At 37.4% G+C, this 20,969-nt stretch overlaps 1 protein-coding gene and 1 pseudogene across 8 annotated transcripts in view; both read right to left on the bottom strand.

Moving 5' to 3' along the window:
• RUNDC3B (RUN domain containing 3B) overlaps positions 1–15,119 on the bottom strand; it is a 208,551-nt gene extending 193,432 nt beyond the window's left edge. For 3 of the 8 annotated variants that reach the window (XM_001163562.8, XM_009453494.5, XM_009453496.5), the window contains exon 1: positions 13,863–14,060. In XM_001163562.8, coding sequence (XP_001163562.1) covers positions 13,863–13,984 — 122 coding nt within the window. In that variant the 5' untranslated portion in view covers positions 13,985–14,060. Of the gene's footprint in view, positions 1–7,599; positions 7,649–13,862; positions 14,423–14,957 lie in introns of those variants that run through there. The other 5 variants (XM_063814671.1, XM_063814670.1, XM_001163673.8 and 2 more) reach the window with 5 other exon arrangements.
• A 2,733-nt stretch (positions 15,120–17,852) lies between these two features.
• On the bottom strand, positions 17,853–17,925 carry LOC112209955 (small nucleolar RNA U13; annotated as a pseudogene).
• Positions 17,926–20,969: the final 3,044 nt, after the last annotated feature.

Here is a 20,969-nt window from a genome sequence, read left to right as displayed (position 1 = left end):
ACACTTAAGAATGGAAATACTATATTATTAACATCTTGTATTGCTATATAAGCAGACTGATGACAGCAGATTGCCAAACATAAAAAATAACGTTAGAAGCACACTCTTAAAATAAAAAAGACAGTTTGCTGAGAATGATGGTTTCCAGCTTCATGCACATGTACCCTAGAACTTCAAGTATAATAAAATATATATATGTTAAATAAATAAATAAATAAGGCAAAACTTTCCAAAAAGATTCATCTAAAATTAGTAAGCCATCAAACCAAGAAAACTTCCTATCTTAAAATAAATTGGTTTAATCTCATATGAAAGAACTCCCAATTAAAATTGTTTTAATAAAGAACACTTTATATACTTGGATCACATATCCCTTGGGAATCCAATTGTTCTTTATCCAAGAACAAATGAAAATATTCAAATAGAATACTTTAACATAGTGAGCTTCCTAGTAAGCTAGACATTAAAAGCAGCAATAGAACAATGTGAAGAACAGAAAAAAACCATAACATGTAGTCTTCATGGTTTATCAACACTAGAATGCTACGAAAATGAAAGTTCCCAGTTTCTGTCTATGCAAACACACACATCAGCTGACTTGTATCACAGACAATCAAGACAGCACAGTATTAAAAATATATATATATGTTTTGAAACCAGATATATTTGGGTTTGAATTCTGGCAATGTTAGCCTTAACTGTAAAATAAATCTAATTTAAATAAAAATTATTATAATTAAAATTTCCATTATTAGTGATGAAGGCTGAATCTAATATTTTTCCTGCAAAAAGCATATCGTCCACGTATAAATTAAATATATTTTCTTATCATGTTAAGATACAGATGTTTTGTGATTGATTTATTAAAATTTTTAATTGTTATTAATATTAATTTTGAGATTAGACCTGAAATATAACAGAAGATTTGGTTCTGTAAATACTAAGATTTAAAAATCACAAAATCTAATGTTAAATATGAATCTTTGGATGATATTGTTTTCCTAACCTCTTCTAAAGACAATCACCATCACTGGAGATAACAGACAATAAATCATTTTACTTAGCTAAAAGAACAAAATGTGGGCATCATATCCACTTTCTTTCTTTCATAAAATATTTTCAAAACAATATGTATTTTGGAGGATTTGTTTTTGAATATGCAATCTAGTGTCAGAGTAAAAGAGGAAGGCAGGGAAGAAGAGCTCTTTCATTTAGTGCACATTCACAGCTGTCGGCCAGCTTTTGGTAAACAGTAGTTACTGTGATTGTTTACTGTCGCCCCCAAATCAGTGCATTTTGTTGTTTTGGCTTGCTGGAGGAAGGGTGCTAGAAAATATACCAAATCTAAGTTGAAAACCCTGAAAGGCCAGGAGCAAACTGTAGGTTGTTCAAGACTAACCATGGTTAAAACCTAGTCTGGATTCAGCACAGTCCCTGATTGGATGAAAGCAATCAGCTATTACTCAATCTTATGGAGGAAGATGAACACTAGTAAAGCAAAGTGGTCATTAACCTACACTATTGGCCATGGGTACTAGTAAACTGTTGGCGATATCTTTCTAAAATTAAGTGGTGCCTTCCATCTGTTTACTCCACTGTGGTCTATTTCTATTGTATACTATGTTCTTATGAATACTTTGACACATAATGGTTGACAAAAGGGTAAACATGATAGTACTAAAAGGACAACAAAAGTATTAAAGAAATAACTTAATAAACATTGTGTGGCATTCAATAACATTCTAGATGTGACAAAAGATAGGACTACATGACAAAGAAAGGAGTAAGAGAGAAAAAGCAGACCATAAAAGTAGATATAAAGATAATTCAAAATTCTAAATTAATAAGAACTTTAAGATAAATGTGAGTAATACATTCAAGAGATGAGAAGAAATGAAGTACATAGGTAAAAAGACAGGTTTTTAAAATCAGAGGGTTAGAGTCTATTTTTAAAAATCAAATAAAAATTCTGGAACTACCTGAAATTAAAAACTCATTCAATGGATTAAACAGTAGAATAGACAAAGCATAAGACATAATTAATGAACTAGAAAAGGAGTCAATAGAAAACATACAAGCTGAAGCATAAAGAGAAAGAAGAATAGAAACCATGGGAAAGAATATGAATCAAGTGAGGCCTGGTAAAGTTTAACATAATGTAATTGGAGTGTAAAAAGATAATGGAGACACACGTGGTGGCTCATGCCTGTCATTCCAACACTTTTGGAGGCCCAGGCAGGAGGAATGCCTGAGGCCAGCAGTTTGAGACCAGCCTGGGCAACATAGCCAGATCCTATATCTACAAATTAAAAAAAAAAATTAGCTGGGTGTGGTGGTGCATGTCTGCAGTCCTAGCTACTCAGGAGGCTGAGGATCACTGGAACCCAGGAGTTCAGGGTTGCAGTGAGCTATGATCGCACTACTGCACTCCAGCCTGGGCAACACAGCAAGACCCAACCTCTAAAAAATAAAAATAAAAAGTAAAAAGAAGATAATAACCAAAATTTTTCCAAAACTGAGGAAGGGAAAATGGAAAGGGTAAATACGTGGATAAATATAAATGTGTATTTCCTAAATACCTACTGTAAAAAAATATGGTAATAAAATAATGTAAGATTTAATATATATATATACACATATATATGTAAGTACGTTTTAGGATGTGGGGGAATAAATGGTTCTAACACTATTGGAGAAGTAGTAAAAGTTACAATTTGCATTAAGCTGTAATAAACCAAAGGTAACTGCCAAAAGAATAGAAATATATATAAACATATATAAAGAAATGGAATATATGACTCACAAGTTCACAAAGTAAAAAACTGGAATCATGGAATAAATGGAACTATAAAAATATTAATATTTAAGAAGGCAAGAAAAGAGAAAAAGGCAAACATACAATGAACAGTAAGATAGCTATAAATCCAAATATAATAGTAATAACGTTAATTAAAATGGGCTAAATAATTAAAAGACTAAGATTATCAGACTACATAAAATGCAAAATTCAATCCTATCTTACCTACAAGGACACTCTAAATATAAGAGCCCAGAAAGAGCCAAAGTAAAAGTAAAAGATGGAAAAAGAGACATCATATTAACATTAGCTAAAAGAAAGCTATTATAACTGTATTAATAGCAGATAAAACAGACTTTAAGGCACTAGCATTATTAGAGATAATGAGGGACATTTCATGGTGACAATGAATCAAACTACTAGGAAGAGACCACAATTCTAAATCTCCATAAAACTAGTAATAAAACAAAATATTTATAGTAAAAATCACAAAACTAAAAGGAGAAACAGACAAATCTACAGTCATAGAGGTAGACTTTAACACATCTCTCTCAATACTAAAGAGTATACAAAAAACAGGTAAGAATACAGAGGACATGAACAAGGCAATTAAAACACTAGACTTAACTGACATATATAAATCATGCAATCAACAATGACAGAATACACATTATTTCCAAATGCATATTAAATATATGTTGAAATTAACCATATACTGCATCATAAAGCAAGCATCAACAAATTTCAAAAGCTCAAAATCTTTCAGAATATGCTCTCTGCACAACAGAATTCATTCGAAATCAACAAATAAAAGGTAACTAAAAAACCTTCAACTGTTTGAAAGTTAGACAATAGATTTTTTTTTTTTTTTTTGAGACGGAGTCTCGCTCTGTCGCCCAGGCTGGAGTGCAGTGGTGTGCCGTCTCTTCTCACTGCAAGCTCCGCCTCCGGGGTTCACACCATTCTCCTGCCTCAGCCTCCTGAGTAGCTGGGACTACAGGCGCCTGCCATCACGCCTGGCTAATTTTTTGTATTTTTAGTAGAGACGGGGTTTCACCGTGTTAGCCAGGATAGTCTCGATCTCCTGACCTCGTGATCCACCCGCCTTGGCCTCCCAAAGTGCTGGGATTACAGGTGTGAGCCACCATGCCCGGCCGACAATAGATTTCTAAATAAACAGGAGTCGACAGAGAAAATTAACAAAGTCATAACACGAGTCAACAGAGAAACTCAACAAAGTCAAACGCTGGTTCTTTGAAAAAGTTGGTAAAATTAATAAATGCCTAGCAAAATAAATGGGGAAAATGGAGATTATAATATCAGGAAAGAAAAATGGGAAATCACTACAGATCTTTCAAACAATAAAAAGACATTAAGAGGATATTAAGAAAAGTCTTAGCAAAAAAAAAAAAATGACAATATAAATGAAATAGGTATGTTCCTTGAAAAACCTACTGAAACTCATACCAGAAGACACAGGAAATCTGAATTGTTCAGTATTTATTAAATGAATTGATTCCGTTACTAAATGATTTCCCACAAAGACAATTTGTGGTTCACATTGCTTCCCTGGTGAATTCTTCCAAATGTTTAAGAAAGAAATATCAGTCTTACACAAACTTTTCTACAGAACAGGGGAGGAAACACACACACACACAAACACACAAACACATACTTCCTAACTTGTTTTATAAAGCCAAATAATCTTAATGACAAAACCAGACAAGAACATTATAAGAAAGGACAATCACATACCAATCTCTACCATGAATAAATATGCAAAAATCCCAAACAAAATATTAACACCCTAAATGCAAAGATACGTCAAAAAGACAATACATCACAACTGATTTTTTTTTATTCCAGAGTGGTTTAACATGCAAAAGTCAACATAATTCACTATGAAAACAACAAAAGAGAGAAAAATCATGTTTACTTGAAAGACAAAAAAATTTAATAATACAATAATAAGCATCCATTTATGATACAAATTCTCAGCAATTTAGAAATAGAAGGGAACTAAGAAAAACCTACTGCAAACATCCTATTTAATAATAAAATTTTGAACGTTTTCTGCGACACTGCATTAGTGGTCCTAGCCAGTGCAATAAGACAAAAAAGAAAAGCCATAAAGATTGAAAAAGGAAGAAATAAAATAAGCAAATGACATGACTGTGCACTCAGAAAAAAAAAATTTAACTGCAAAAAATCTGTTAGAATTAATAAAGAAATCTGGTAAGACTGTTAGATATAAGACCAGTATTTTAAAAGGTCAAATTTATATCAATATACCAACAACCACAAGAAAATGAAAAGTTTTCAATGATTTCAGTTACCATAATATAAAAATATATCAAATATGCAAGAATAAATACAATAAGAGATTTAAAATATCTATATATGCAAAACTACATTATTGAGAAAAATTCTAGAATATTTAAACATATAAAGAAATAGGTTATGTTCATGGGTTGCACGTAAGTCTTAATATCATAAAGATGGCAGTTTTCCCAAAACTGATTTATAGTACCAGTGCAAGCTTAATAAAAATCCCAGAAAAATATTTTAACAGAAATTGACAAGTTGATTCTAAAATTTAGTTTGTAAAAGGCCAAGAATAGCCAAGATAATCTTGAAAAATAAAGCTAGATAACTTATATTACCACACATCAAGACATAATATAAAGTTATAGGTATTAATTTAGTATGATATTAGCTCAGGATAGACAAATAGACTATTGGAAAAAAGAAAGTCTAGAAACAGACCACAAATTATCCAGTCACCTAAGATAAATGTGATGCATGAGTGTAGTGGAGAAAGTATGGTTGATATAGTTTGGCTGTGTCCCCACCCAAATCTCATCTTGAATTGTAGTTCCCATAATCCCCACATATCATGGGAGGGAGCAGATGGGAGGTAATTGAATCATGGGGATGTTTTCCCCCATGCTAGTCTCATGATAGTGAGTAAGAGCTCACGAGAGCTGATGGTTTTATAAGGGGCTTCCCCCTTTGCTTGGTTCTCATGTTCTCATTTTTCTCTCTCCTGCTACCTTGTGAAGAAGGACATGTTTACTTCCCCTTCCACCATGCTTGTAAGTTTCCTGAGGCCTCCCCAGCCCTGCAGACCAATGAATCAATTAAACCTCTTTCCTTCATAAATTACCCAGTCTCAGGTATGTCCTCATAGCAGCATGAGAACGGACTAATACAATGGTCTTTCCAATAAATGGTACTAGGTCAGTTGATTTTCCTTAAGGGAAATATTTAATCTTGACTCCTGTACTTCACACCATAAATAAACTACAGATGGATTGTTGATACAAATCTAAAAATAAAACAATAAAGCTTTAGGAGAAAAAAGAATATTTTCATTACTTTGGAGTAGGCTGGCTTCTTAAACACATTACAGTAAGCATTAACCATGAAGGAAATTTATGGGCCATTTTACAATCAGAAACTTCTATTCATCAAAACATACTACAGAGTGAAAAATAAAGCCACCAAATGGAAGACATTTGCATTACATGTATCCAACAAAAGATTCCCATACAGAATGTACAAAGAACTGCACATCTAAAAAATAAACAAAAAGCAGAGATTCCAGTTGCTAAGTGACTTGAATTGCCATTTTATGAAAGAAAATCTCCAAATGGCCTACAGACTTACGGAAAGGTGCTTGACTTCATTAGACATCAAGAAAATGCAAACTAAAACCACCATGTGACACCCCAACAAACATACAAGATTGGCTAAAATGAAAGAAAATGTCAAGCATTAGTTAGGATACAGAACAATTGGAACTCCTACACACACCGCTCACCAGTATGAGTGTTGGTACAACTCCTTTTGAAAACTTTCACATCTACTGAAGCCGAATATCTGCATGCCATATGACTCATCAATTCCACTCCAAGCTAATATCAGACAGAAAAATGTACATATCGTCACAAAAATAAATATGAATGAATATTTAGTTAGTAGTAGTCAAAAAGTAGAAACAACTCAGATGACAGTCAGTGACAGAATGGAAATATTGTGGTATATTCATCCAATGGAATAAGATACAGCAATGAAAATGAACAAACTACAGCAACATGCAACAAAATGGATGAACCTCACAAACATAATGTTGAACAAAATAAGCTAAACACAAAAAGGTCTATACTGTATTATTCCATTCATTTAAAATATTTAAAAAGGCAAAACAAACCATGGTGTTAAAAACCAGGGTATTAACTACAAGAAAGCAAGGAGGAGGTCTTGATATTTGAACAGTTCTTTCTCTTGACTTGGGTGCTAGTTACAACATTGTGCCCTACCACAAAAATGAATTGAGCTGCATAGTTATGCTACGTATACTTTTCTATATGGAAAGTATAAGTCAATAAAAATTTATATTAAAAGAATAGTGGCATAGTAGAGCTAGAAATAAGGCTAAAAGCATTATCACAATGTCCTACATATCTCGTAGAGGTTGACTACAGACTTGACACTAAGATTTCTAACAGCTGCATGAGAAAAAGATAAAGTTGTCAGTTATACATTAGTGTCCAGTAGATACAAATAAATCAATTGCTTGAAAATACAAATTGTTGGCACTAAACACAGAGATTTCTCACAGAAGTCTTCACAAAAAAGAAGCCCCTTTTGACATAATAATGTCCTTGACAATAACTTCAAGACCCTCTGTGACTGCTTCTTATGATGACCTTCAGTGCAGACTGATGGAATCTTTCCAATATACAACTGGGTAAAAGCAGTTGGGGATAGAAGAGTGTGGAGCAATGCAGTCTACATACCCAATTCTCTCTGATGCTTTGGACTGACCCAGGGATATATTTTATAAACCTGTAAGAGGGAATAGAAGAGTGGGTAAGCTTCAAACATTCCCCCTTGAATATCATCTCTCAACTGAAATTTTGACAATTATCAAGCAGCAACAGCAAAGTTAAAATAAATACCCCCTAGTAAAGGACTGGGGGATAGCTAGTCTCTGTTGTCAATTAATATGAATGCAGTTTGGTTGGGGGAAGAGAAAATGACCTTTTGTGAATGCTGAAATGTCTACTCTAGGACTAGTCATTGAAAAGAGGATCATCCTACCTCCATTGTGCGCATCTACTAATTAGAGCATGAAGAATCCTTAGAAATATTTAATAATACTGAACCTGCTTCCAAGGTATATAACTAATGTTGAATCCAAACTCAAACTCAAAGTTCTACTACATATAAAATGACTGAAAGAGTTTTAGCCAAAAATATTATAATCACTATAGCCAAGGTATGAACAGTCTTATGAGGCATACTCAAGCATATTCAAGCAAATAGTAACAAAAAAAGTAAATCACTGGATTTAAAGTTCTTTTTTTTTTTTTCTTTTTTTTTGAGACAAGAGTCTCACTCTTTCTCCCAGGCTGGGGTGAAGTAGTGAATCTCGGCTCACTGCAACCTCCGCCCCAGGGTTCAAGTGATTCTCCTGTCTCAGCCTCCCGCTGGAATTACAGGTGCCCCCCCCCCACCCCCCACCACCACGCCTGACTGTTTGTATTTTTAGTAGAGATGGGGTTTCACCATGTTGGCCAGGCTGGTCTCGAACTCTTGACCTCAGGTGATCCATCTGCCTCAGCCTCCCAAAGTCCTAGGATTACAGGCATGAGCCACCACACCCAGACAACAAATTTAAAGTTCTTTAAAGGATTATGCTGCAATCTGTATATGGTTGGTCTGCCCCCATCAAATGACATGTTGAAATTTGATCTCCAATGTGATGGTGTTGGGAGGTGGGGCCTAGCGGGAAGTATTTGGGCAATCATGGGGGTGGATACTTCATGAATGGCTTGGTACTTATCACCCAGTAGTGAGCCAGTTCTCACTCTAGCAAGGCTGGATTGGTCTCAAGGAAGAATGGATCAGTTCCTAGAAGAGTAGGTTGATAAAAAACCAGAATGCCCTTTGGGTTTGGTCTCTCTTCACACCTGCCTGCTTCCCCTTTGACTCTCTCCACCATGTTTTGATGAAGCACAAAAGCCCTCACCAGAAGCCCAGCAGATGCCGGGGCCACGGTTTTTGTACAACCTACAGAACTGTTAGCTAAATAAACCTCTTTTCTTTATAAACTACCCCACCTCAGGTATTCCTTTATAGCAACACAAAACAGGATAAGACAGATTATACTGTCATTAATATTCAATAACATTTCACATATCTGCATTTCTCCCACCAAGTTCAAGCATAGACTAGACAGTTTTTCTGATTAGTTAGCACCAGAATGTTAAGAAGTTCAGAGTTCTAAAGCTCACTAAACTTAACTCAGGCCTCTGGGTGCTTTTTTAAAAAAAAAAAAATTAAACACCTGATAAGTTTAGTTATATACTTTCCCAGGTCACAACCAATTATAATCTGCAAGTCAGAATGGGAAGTACAAAGAAAAGAACTGCTAGAAATAAAAAGAGTTGTAAGAAATAACAAATAACTTGGTAGGAAGAAACAGAAGGATGCAAAAGCTCAAAGAACTCCAAACACATAATCTTCTGGGGCCACTTAGGCAAAAGCTCTACATGCCGCAAGAGTCTCCAAGGGCAACTACTGCACAGTGGGCATATTCATAGAGGTAGATTCAGAGTAAAGTCATCAATAAGGATTACATTATTCTATGTATAGTCTTTGTCAAGAAGGTAGGGAAACGTGTAATCATTTTTTAAAGCAATCCATCCAAAATATTGTAAATATTATGTGTTGTGGATTAAATTTGCGTGCTTAAATAAATTTCAGTTATACAAATCCTGCACTCCAAAATAAATGCTGAGTAAAGCACTACAGTTGATGAAGGATTTTAAGCTTAACTCAAATATTAGTTATGTATAAAAATATAAGCTTCTCATTCCTTGACTATAATGGAAAAACTGAGGTGCTAATGTAATTTGAAATAATATTCAAGTTCTGAAATAATATCATGACCTATAGAAAACTAAGACTATGCATATGTTATTAAAAACACTTGAATTGTGAAATCATCACTTGTCTCCACCGTGCTTATCACACTACTCCTTATATTCCTCTTATTAGTCCTTCCTAGCTACAAAACAGGAAAATTATGACTTTGCATGGGAAGTTTCTCTTAAAAGTATTGACTTAAAAGTTTGACAAGTGTTATTCTGAAATGTTTATATGTGTATATTTTAATAATTTGCTCATAAGACATTGTTAAGCCATAGAAAGAGAATTTAGATTTTAATACTCTGCCACGAAAACCAAAATCAAAGGACTATATAAGGTTTTCTGTAAACAATGAAGCTTATAAAGGACAGAAAAAATGACTAATATCTGATTATCTATGGATAAAAATACAAGTTAAAAAAATCTGAAGGGCGTTAACAACTTAATTTTCTGAAGTTCTAAACGATAGAGAATATACAGGGAAAATACTAGTTGGTTCTCAGAGCCAAAGTCAAGTGTATGAATATTTTGAAGTTGAGTGTGTAAGATTTAGAGTCCTCAAATGACCTACTATCTCTTCACCAAAATCTGTGAAAGATATGAAAAAACAGTACTTATCTGATGAAATAAGGACTATGCAAATGTTTTTAGTCTACGACATGTAAATGTTTACTAAAAAAAACTAATGAATTACATACACATATACAATCACAATGAGCCAAAATTCAATTCAGCTCTTTATCTGATTATCTTACCTATCTAAACAACCCACTTTCAAAGCTCAAAACTATATATTGCACTTGAATAAAGCTTTAAACATAAAGAATTGTGTACTCACATAAGAAGACTTTAAACCTAAACTGAGAATACACCTAAATTGTTTAAGAGGTAAGGAAAAACATTACTGTGAAAGTATAAGTGGATACACTAGAATGATATATGCTGGTGACTTTTTTTTTTTTTTTGGTTTTGTAAATGGTTCAATTTTTTCCAGAACATCAGCAGAGAATTACAAAATCAAAGGCACAGTCCAAAATATTTTTGTTTATAGAGAAAAATGCACATACCTAATTTAGCTATTATAAACATTTATCTTATCATTATTACCCTGCTCATATTTGGAAAAATCCAAAACTAAATATAAACATTTTTTGCTTGGAGGCTATTATTAATTTTAAGCCTATAATTGAAGGTTAACAATGATCTAGTCCAATATTATTTTACAGACAACAAAAATGAACAGATGGAAAGGTTGCATGGCTTGTGAAAGTGCACACTAGTTAATGATAAAGTCAACCTAGAACCCAGTTATATTTCCACCAGATCAACTTCTTTCCAACTTAAATATCAAATCATCTCTGATTTGAGATATAAAAATAAAGAGGCCGGGCGCAAGGTGGCTAACGCCTGTAATCCCAGCACTTTGGGAGGCCGAGGCGGGCGGATCACGAGGTCAGCAGATCGAGACCATCCTGGCTAATACGGTGAAACCCCGTCTCTACTAAACAAAACACAAAAAATTAGCCGGGCGTGTTGGCGGGCGCCTGTAGTCCCAGCTACTCAGGAGGCTGAGGCAGGAGAATGGCGTGAACCCGGGAGGCGGAGCTTGCAGTGAGCCGAGATGGCGCCACTGCTCTCCAGCCTGGGAGACAGAGCGAGACTCCGTCTCAAAAATAAATAAATAAAAAATTAAAAAAAGAATTCATAAGAGACATGAGTGAAATACCCAGGGTTTGGTGACTCTGGAAAGTAAATTAGCAATAAATGCATAAATGCTGCTTTATTCATTTTTCTTAATTTGTCATGGGGATACTTAAAATGTACAAATGGCCTATAGTGACTTTCTTCCAAAAAGTAAAAGTCATTCAGACAAAGCCTATCATATAGACCCCATTACTACACATGGATAATTTACATGCACCATCAACTATTTGGATCTGAAAAACAGCCTTAATATTATCCATATAAATAACAATACAAATGAAATCCAGAGCAGAAACCACAACTTATTTTAGCTATTACACTAAATCTATGTGTAAACTGTAACTAAAGTTAGCACATATTCATTTCACAGTAGAAAATAATAATTATGTAAATTACAATCATGAAAATACAACTAATACAGAGAGCTGTCCCCAGAAATCAGTGTGACGTTCCTAAAATTTCTTAAAGATAATTTAAAATTTAGTTTAAATAAGGTTGAAATACAAATCCTTTTCTTTTCAACTGTCTCTGATAAGGGCACACATGATCATTACATGACCTAAAGCCAGCCAAGACAAAAATGGAGAAGCAAAAGGAACAGTACCCATCACTGAAATTATTCATTCAATAAATATTTTTTGAGTGTTAGATGCTATACTGAGAATTTGAAAAAAAAAAGACTAAGCAGAAAGCAGATAGAATCACTGCCCTTGTGAAGTTTAACAAAAGCTGATAGAGCTTTTATTAAATATGTTACCCCCCAAGAAGCACTGTATATGTTGAAACTACCCTTATTTTTAAAGCAATTTTTAATGTCTGTATATTATGGTTAAGAAAATCAGCCTTGCTTATTGTTCCATTTACCTACTTTAAAGATATTTACCTATATTTTAAAACACCTAACAGCCTATTTGTCTCAAAAAGTTACATCCTAGACAGCACAAACGGCAAATTAAACGGATACCATATTACTTTACCATTTACAACTCAAAGTGCTGTAATAATTACATACACATATACAATTACAGTCAATGAAGAAGGTCTTCTTGCTAGATAAACATTTGTAATAATTCAAGTATTTTTTAAAAAGTCACTGTGAGTTATTGCATTTAAGTCCCGGAATAATTATCTGTATTCCACTTAAGATGCTAGACACATTTTTACACAAGAAAAATAACGGAAAAATACAGAGAAATTGCAAAGGAAGAAAAAGTTTCATCATCATCTGATTCTTAAGAGGAATATCACTAGGTGATGATTAGGAGTCTGATGGAAGAAAGTAATTTTAAAACAACTTAATGGTTCAGAGAAGTTCCTAAGAAATTGATGCTTAGGGTTTCAATTTTTCTTAATACTCAGATATAAGACTTAAAGAAAATATATCAGCATGTTAAAAACCAGTTATCTCTGAATACTAGGCTTCCTATAAATAGTTCTTTTTTTTTTGACGAAGTCTCCCCCTGTGGTCCCAGCTGGAGTGCAATGACGTTATCTCAGCTCATTGCAACCGCCTCCCAGGTTCAATCGATTCTCCTGCCTCACCCTCCCGAGTAGCTGGGATTACAGGAGCCCGCCACCACTCCCGGCTAATTTTTTGTATTTTTAGTAGAGATGAGGTTTCACTATGTTGGCCAGGCTGGTCTCGAACTCCTGACCTCGTGATCCGCCCGCCTCAGCCTCCCAAAGTGCTAGGATTACAGGTGTAAGCCACCGCGCCCGGCCCAATAGTAATTATTCTTTTATTGTTTCTATATTTTTCTGAAGGAAACACTACATTTACAGTTATAAAGCATTAAGGAAAGGCAGGCCTTAAAATAAATCATTGACATAAAGACTAGGTATCCTCCACAGTCCCACTCTTAATAACAACTGCAGAACCAGCACTAGCACTGTAGCTGAAAAGTGGATAGTACACACACGCTCACATACACAATGGCTGGCATGTAGTAGGCACTCAACTAACGTGTGAAATGAAATGGCTGAAGATAATGTAAACAAGCCAAAACAACGAAATGCACTCTGATTTGGGGGCAACACAGTAAACAATCACAGTAACTACCACTTTATCCAAAGCTCGCTGACAGCTGAATGGGCATTAAATGAAAGAACTCTTCTTCCTTGCCCTCCTCTTTCACTCTGACGCTAGATTGCACATTCAAAACAAATCCTCCTCCAGCCCCGCCCCAAGCTCTACCCTCCAGTACCTTCAGCACTGGAACTGACACAAAGTCCAGGGCTGCGACGGTGTCCAGACCCGGGCCCCTGTCCAAGGAGCTGCGCGCTCACAGATTTGGCTGGCGCAACATAGGCGGGGGCACTGGGCGGCAGCCCATCATGCCCGGGACCCCCAGGGACCCGCGCGGAAGCCCAGAGCTCTCAGCCCCGGCGGGAGGCTGGTTCCCCTCGCCCTGCGCTGCCGTACCTGCACACGGTGATCAGGTTCCTCCTCTCCACCGCAGCATTGCGGGCGCTCAGGCTTTTCTTGCCGCCTCCGCCGCCACCGCCGCGGATCCCGCTCAGGCCCCCCAGGCTCCGGGAGGCCATGGCGGGCTTACCCCCGTGCCCCTTTTGTCTCGTGCCACCCCGCACGCCCCCCACACCTGCTTAAGGGGGTTCTCGCTCGGTCCGCAACCGTGGGGGCGCGGGAAGGATGTAGGAAAGGAGCCTGGAGGGAGGAAGGGTGTGGAAGACAGCAGGGACTCGCACCCGGGGACTGACGGCTCGCCCTTGGCACCCGAGCTACACACACACACACACACACACACGCACCACCTCCGCCCTCGGCGCGCCGCCGACTGCCGGGCTGCGCGTGCGGGTCGGCGTCAGGCGCTCTCCTCCTTCCCGAGGGACCTCAGCAGACGGCGCGCGCGCGAGCCCGTCGGCCCCTCACGCCCAACCACCCACACTCCGCAGCCACTCGTGCCCCAGCCCGGCAGGCAGCGGCAAGGCCCCCGGCCTCGCGTGCGCAGCCCCACCCTCTCTGCGCCTATCAAATCAACGCTACCCCCGCCGGATCCAATCGCGGCACCAGAGGGGCGGGGCCGCCGCCCGGACCTTTTAAAGCAGCGGGCTCCAGCCCCGCCCCGACGCGTGGGCTGCTGTCAAGACGCCGGGCTCGCTTTCGCAGCCCGCTAGCTGCCGCCAGTAGCCACACAGGCTAGCCGCGGGGATTGTGGGATGCGGGGCCCCACAGCGCCAGGGGCCGATTGCCACCCCTTGCCTGTAGCCAAGCTTTAACGGCTGATACCTATTTGCGTGGCTGCCGTAGCTTCAGTGCCTGCCTAGAAAGCAGCGCGCCGGCTCCCACACCGGACCTTGGGCCTAAGTACTAAGAAGGGAGGAGGGTTCCTTTTGTCCTGACGCCCTCCCAGGGGCTAATAAACAGCAACACAATGGCCCGAGGGGGGAATTGCTCGTAGACTCTCCTTCTTGGCGCGTCTAGTGCCGACATTTCTTGCCCCTCCACACCATGTCGCTCCCACCTCAGCCTCCAGCGCAGCCCGCACCCGGGACTGACCGCCCGCCTAAGGAGGAGCGTGGTGCCAGTGTAGAGTCTTTTCGCGTCCTGGGCCGTGACTCCGGAATCGGGAGTCCGGGTCTGGGAATAGTAAGCCCAGGAACGACGCGGCCTCGGTCCAGCTGGGCTGCTCCCTCAGAGTCCTGGAACGCCCTCCTCGACGCGCGTGTTCGGAAGCGCCCCCTTCCTAGAGCTTCTCACTACCCACCGTTTTACCTGCAGGAGGGTCCCAGCTTGGGCCAGGTCCTCTGACACTCACCTACGCCTGCTGTTCACCTCCCTTTGCACCAATATGCCCAGATTTTAGAGTGCAATCCTAAATGACTTACTCTCCCTGTGGGACCTAGCACAGTGCTGTACATAAACAGGTTCTCAATAAATGTTTCTCGAATTTAATTTGAAGTCACATTTGACATAATTTTTACTGAAATTTCACGGCTTCAGTGGCTCCAAAATCCATGTATCTTTCACCTCTACTTTTGAAGTTTCTGTCAAAGAATGTCATAGAATATATAGTTTTGTGTGGCTATCTCTATTTTTCTTATATATTATCCCTGTTAATGCAGGGCATACTGTTACTCTTGAATGTTTTAACAACGCACGTTTGTGTAATAAAGTTGTAAATTCCTAATTTCTGAGGTTTTTAAAGTTTAAAAATCTCTATTTAAAATAGTCAAAAAATCATCCTTTTCAGCTACCATGTCTAATTTTATTCTACTATTCTGTTTAGTAGAATAAAAATATATGGGCTGGGCGTGGTGGCTGACGCCTGTAATCCCAGCACTTTGGGAGGCTGAGGTGGGCGGATCACGAGGTCAGGAGTTCGAGACCAGCCTGACCAACATAGTGAAACCCCATCTCTACTAAAAATACAAAAATTAGCCGGGTGTGGTGGCACGCGCCTGTAGTGGCAGCTACTCGGTAGGCTGAGGCAGGAGAATCGTTTGAACCCGGGAGGCGGAGGTTGCAGTGAGCGGAGACTGCACCAGTGCACTCCAGCCTGGGCGACAGAGTGAGACTCCATCTCTCTCTCTCTGACATATATATGACATATATATGACACATATATATATGAGAGATATATATATATATATGTCTCAGCCTGGGCGACAGAATGAGACTCCATCTCTCTCTCTATATATATATATGTACATATACATATATATATACATATATATATATATATATATACCTCTCTCTCTAGCCATACGTATATAGTGTTGGTCTTAACTAATGTGCTATGATAAATATTCATTCATACATTAAAATTTTAAGAAAACAATTTAGTCAGACTTTACACTATCTTTCAAGTTAATAAAAGCAGGCGAAATTTCTATATATGGATGTTTGTGACTAGTCAGTGCACTTCTTCCAGAACATTACGTGTCTGCTCTCCTGTGACACGGAGGCTTATAAAGAGTCTTCTTTTCCTAGGAGCTACAACTTAACTTGTCTCTTCTTGCTAGTTCAACAGTTTGGATTCAGAAGTAGCCATCAGGAAACAGATGCACTGGTTATGCAGGCAGTCTCAACAAAATATTTGCGCTGGCAATGACAAATACTACTCAAATTGATGCTGTTATTATTTAACCACAGATAAAACTGCAGAAAGAAAAGAGTGGAAAACCATCAGTTATCAATAAAATTTCTAAAAACCGATGCTTGGGTGTGTCGTGAGTGAGGGAGAGAACACACATGCCTCTGAAGCATTTATCAAAAAGATAAAAGTGAGTGGTCATGACAGAACGAGAAAAGTGAGATGTTAATATCCTCAAAATTGACTTCCTAACCTCCAGTACATGTTCATGTTATTTTCACTGTGAACTATGACTGAAAACTTAGTAAAACTCCATCTTAAATGATGAGGTAATCGTGTTATTTTTCTTTTTTCTTTTTTTTTTGAGACGCAGTCTCGCTCAGTCGCACAGGCTGGAGTGCAGTGGCAGGATCTCCGCTTACTGCAAGTTCCGCCACCCGGGTTCATGCCGTTCTCCTGCCTCAGCCTCCCGAGTCGCTGGGACTACAGGCGCCTGCCACCACGCCCGGCTAAATTTTTTGTATTTTTAGTAGAGACGGGGTTTCACAGTGTTAGCCAGGATGGTCTCGATCTCCTGACCTCGTGATCCGCCCTTCTCGGCCTCCCAGAGTGCTGGGATTACAGGCGTGAGCCGCCGCGCCCAGCCATAATGTTATTTTTCAAATGTTACTCTTAGAAGGATTTAGTTGACATGTTAGTACTTGCTTACCAAGACTTTGCCATAAACAAGCTGTGTTTTTCTTTTTTGTTTTGTTTTGTTTTGCATGTATGGAGTGTCATTACACTGCCACATGGGGGCCTTATTTGATAAGGCTTTTCTCATTTATCCTAAGTAGTATGTCCTGGGTCTCTTTCTCCCTCTAGATTACTAATCTGGATATTGTCAATCAATTTATTCAGTACACAGCATAATACTATTATAGAACTCCATGAGTCCACGTTACTTTTTGGACTTCTTTTGGCACCTATTTCAATTGTTTTTATTTATTTAAGCATTGCACAAAGGTATTCAAAGATTTTACAAAGAGTCACAGTAAAAATTATGAAAACAGTAGATACCTAAATTAACTTATAGGAATTCTGTAGAACCGAATGGGCAGAACATACCCATTCACCGTTTTCCCAACTTCCTTCTTCTCATCGAAACAGACAAAATTACAAGTGCAACATATAAAATGTCCTCAAATATAAAATACTATAAAATGTATATATAAAGTGCTATAAACCAGAGAGATTACCAAACCATAGTTTATTCTAGTCTCAGAGAAGTGGACTTTTTAAATATGCCATAAACCCAGCATCTGTACAGAAGAAACTAGAAACATTGAAGATGTAAATTTTTTTAATTTTTATTTACTTTAAGGATTGGGCGAGGCACGTCTCACATGTGTGTGAAAGCTCAATCATCACGCTTATGAACCACAAATGGATAGATACAAATTTTTTCAAATCCACAAATCAAGTATCATCATAAGCAAAATCAAAAGTAAATGAGACCGAGAAAACATTTTTAAAACTCAAATCATAGACAAAGAGCTAATTTCCTCTATAAAATACTCCTGCAGATCAATAAGCACTGTTTCAGTGGCACAATGAATGTGAAAGCCAAATTCCAGTGAGTAAAAAAGTCAGTGGGAAGTGAGTATCACACAATCTTAAAAAGTTATGAAAGGGGAGAAAAAAAGAGTGGTGGTGTGGGGGAATATTGAACAGAGGGACGTTGGTGTTTTATTGCTATCATGTCATTATTTTTCACAGAAGTGACTTGAGCATATTTTGAAGCTGATGCAATGAATCTACTGGGAGGGAAAGGTTAGTAATGCAAGAGAGAAAAAAAAAACTATCAGAAGTGAGCATGAAGAAAATGTATGAAAATTGCTTTAAAAAAAAAAAAGTCCATTTGAGAGTAAGTCAAGAGAAGCAGAACACTCAGGGGAGGTATGGGTTTCCGTTGAGAAGAGGAAGCAGAAAGACCATTCCAAAGAATTGGAGAATGCAAGGTAGTATTGGTCATAGAGCAAAAGTTCCAGAGAGCATCATGGAAGGGAGTGCAGACAGGGTCATGGGCCAGGAAGCGCAAAGCGTGCTCATTAATAGGGTATGGATAGTGAGGTGGGTATTACAGGCTATGACAGACACATAATGAAGAGTACCTTGATGGGTCTCACAAACTGTTCTCTGTAAAAAGTCATTGGGTAAAGGCTGATTGAAACAAAGTGGATTTGGTCCTACAGTTTCTTTGAGGAGGGCAAATATTGACCCTCAGTTCGAACAGAGGATATTTTTCTTTTTAAAATTTTTTATCATGTAGAAGGGCATTAACAAACCAGAAATTATAGACTCCAGACATTGTATGGATTGCATCAATTAATCATCAGAACCGTTCTCTAAAGTAAGTATTATTGTATTCTCCCATTTACAGACAAGGAAACAGAGACTTGGAGACATTAAGTAACATATAGAAAGTCACATAGTAAATGGCAGAGCCAGGATTGAAATCTAAATCATTAGCTAGAGAATCTATTATTTTTTTAAATTTATTATTTTAAAGACAGGGTCTTACTCTGCGGCCCAAGATGGAGTACAGTGGGTAATCATGGCTTACCTCGGCCTTGAACTCCTGGGCTCAAGGGATATTCAAAGGGCTTAGCCTCCTAAGTAGCTGGGACTACAGGCATGCACCACCACAGCTGCCTAGTGTTTTTTATTTTAAAAAATGTTTTACTGAGACAAGGTCTCACTATGTTGCCCAGATTGCTCATGAACTCCCGGTCTCATGCGATCCTCCCTTCTTGGCCCCCTCAAGTGTGGGGATTACAGGCATGCACCACCATGACTGGCCCATAATTTATTGTTTTTTTCTAACATGTTTCACTGCCTTTTTGAGAAAGTAACTCCAGATAAGGCTTAAACACAAAACTCCCATACTGTACACATAGTTCTTAAGAATCAAGAAGGATTTTACACACTGACCAACTGTATCGCTCATGGAATATAGTCTCTAGATAATTCTGGAGCTCAGGCTTTCATTTTTTATTCAGAAAGTGTATTCTGAATCAAAAGATATGCATAATTTTAACCACAAATTAAATTTTTTCCTAGAGATGTTTTACCAATTTACATCCTACTAACAGTACATAAGTTTTCTTACACTCTTGCTCACTCTAGGGACTATTGTTCTTTTTATTTTTCTGTATAACAAGAAAAGAGCAATATCTTTTTGATATTTTAACTTGTTTTTCATTAGTAATGAAAATGCACATTTATTTTGTGCACTTATTGTTCATTTATGTTTTGCCCGTTCATGCCCTTTACCCATATTTTCCAAAAAATGTTAGTCTTCATTATAGTGGCTCATGATCATATTTGTTTATTGTATGTATGGCAAATACTTTTCCCAGTTCGTTGTTTGCCTTACCTGTGGTGTGAGTTATTTATAAAGAGATGTTTAAAATATTTTATATAAATGAAATTCATCAATATTTTCCTTTATTGGTTTTTCCTTTGATCATTTTAGAATAGCCTTTGCCACCTCCAGGATTATATACTTTATGGTTACTTTTTTGTATCAAAAATAGTTAACCTATTTGCACTATGTGAAGGTATGAAATTAGAATATAACTTCATTATTCCAATGATTAACCACTGTCCCAATTCTATTTATTAAATGATCCATCTTTGCCTTACTGCCAATATTAAATTTATCATGAAATAATTAAATAACAAGGTTCCATTTTAATAAAGAATTGTGCCCATGATAATAAATCCATAGAAACAGCTAACATTAATGTTTCACAACAACTTTTTTTGGATAGGTGTCCAGACATACAAAAGAGAAATATATACTTAATTTTACCTAAATCCGTTTATTCTACACACAGTCAATATATTTTCTCACCAATTTGTTACTATGTGTTTGTATTTGTTTATGATTTGTTTCCCATAGAAATTTTGAGTTTTTATGCAATCAAATTTTCATTTTTTAAATAATTTCTGGTTTTCACACAATGCTTAGAAAAGCTTCTGTATGGTTCTGTAGTGTTTTTCTTTTTGCATTCGCATATTTGATATTTATAGAGTTATCTTTGTGTAAGAGTCAATTGGTGAAAGAGCCTAATTTTTCCAAACAGTCAATACTTATCTAATGCTAGTATTAAATAATGCATCCTTTCCCACTGATATAAAATGCTACCTTTGTCAGGTACTAAATGTATACAATTTTAGTCTACTGCTGGATTTTCTATTTTCATCCATTGATTTATCATTTATGAGCTAGTGGTACCAAAATCTAATAAGTGGCAAAGCCTGGTAATTATTTTTAACATCTCGTAAGGTTAGTGTTCCCTAATTATTCTCTTTCAGAATGTTCTTAGGTAATTCTGGAATGTCTGTTCTTCCATAGAAACGTAAGAATCATTTTGACACATCTCTCTCACCAAGAAAAGCCTATAGGGATTCTGATTAGAATTGCATGA

This window comes from Pan troglodytes, chromosome 6, assembly GCF_028858775.2.
Source record: "Pan troglodytes isolate AG18354 chromosome 6, NHGRI_mPanTro3-v2.0_pri, whole genome shotgun sequence".
In the NCBI taxonomy this organism is placed as follows: domain Eukaryota; kingdom Metazoa; phylum Chordata; class Mammalia; order Primates; family Hominidae; genus Pan; species Pan troglodytes.
Note: the sequence above shows the minus strand (reverse complement) of the source record. Positions and strands in the feature narration are given on the sequence as shown.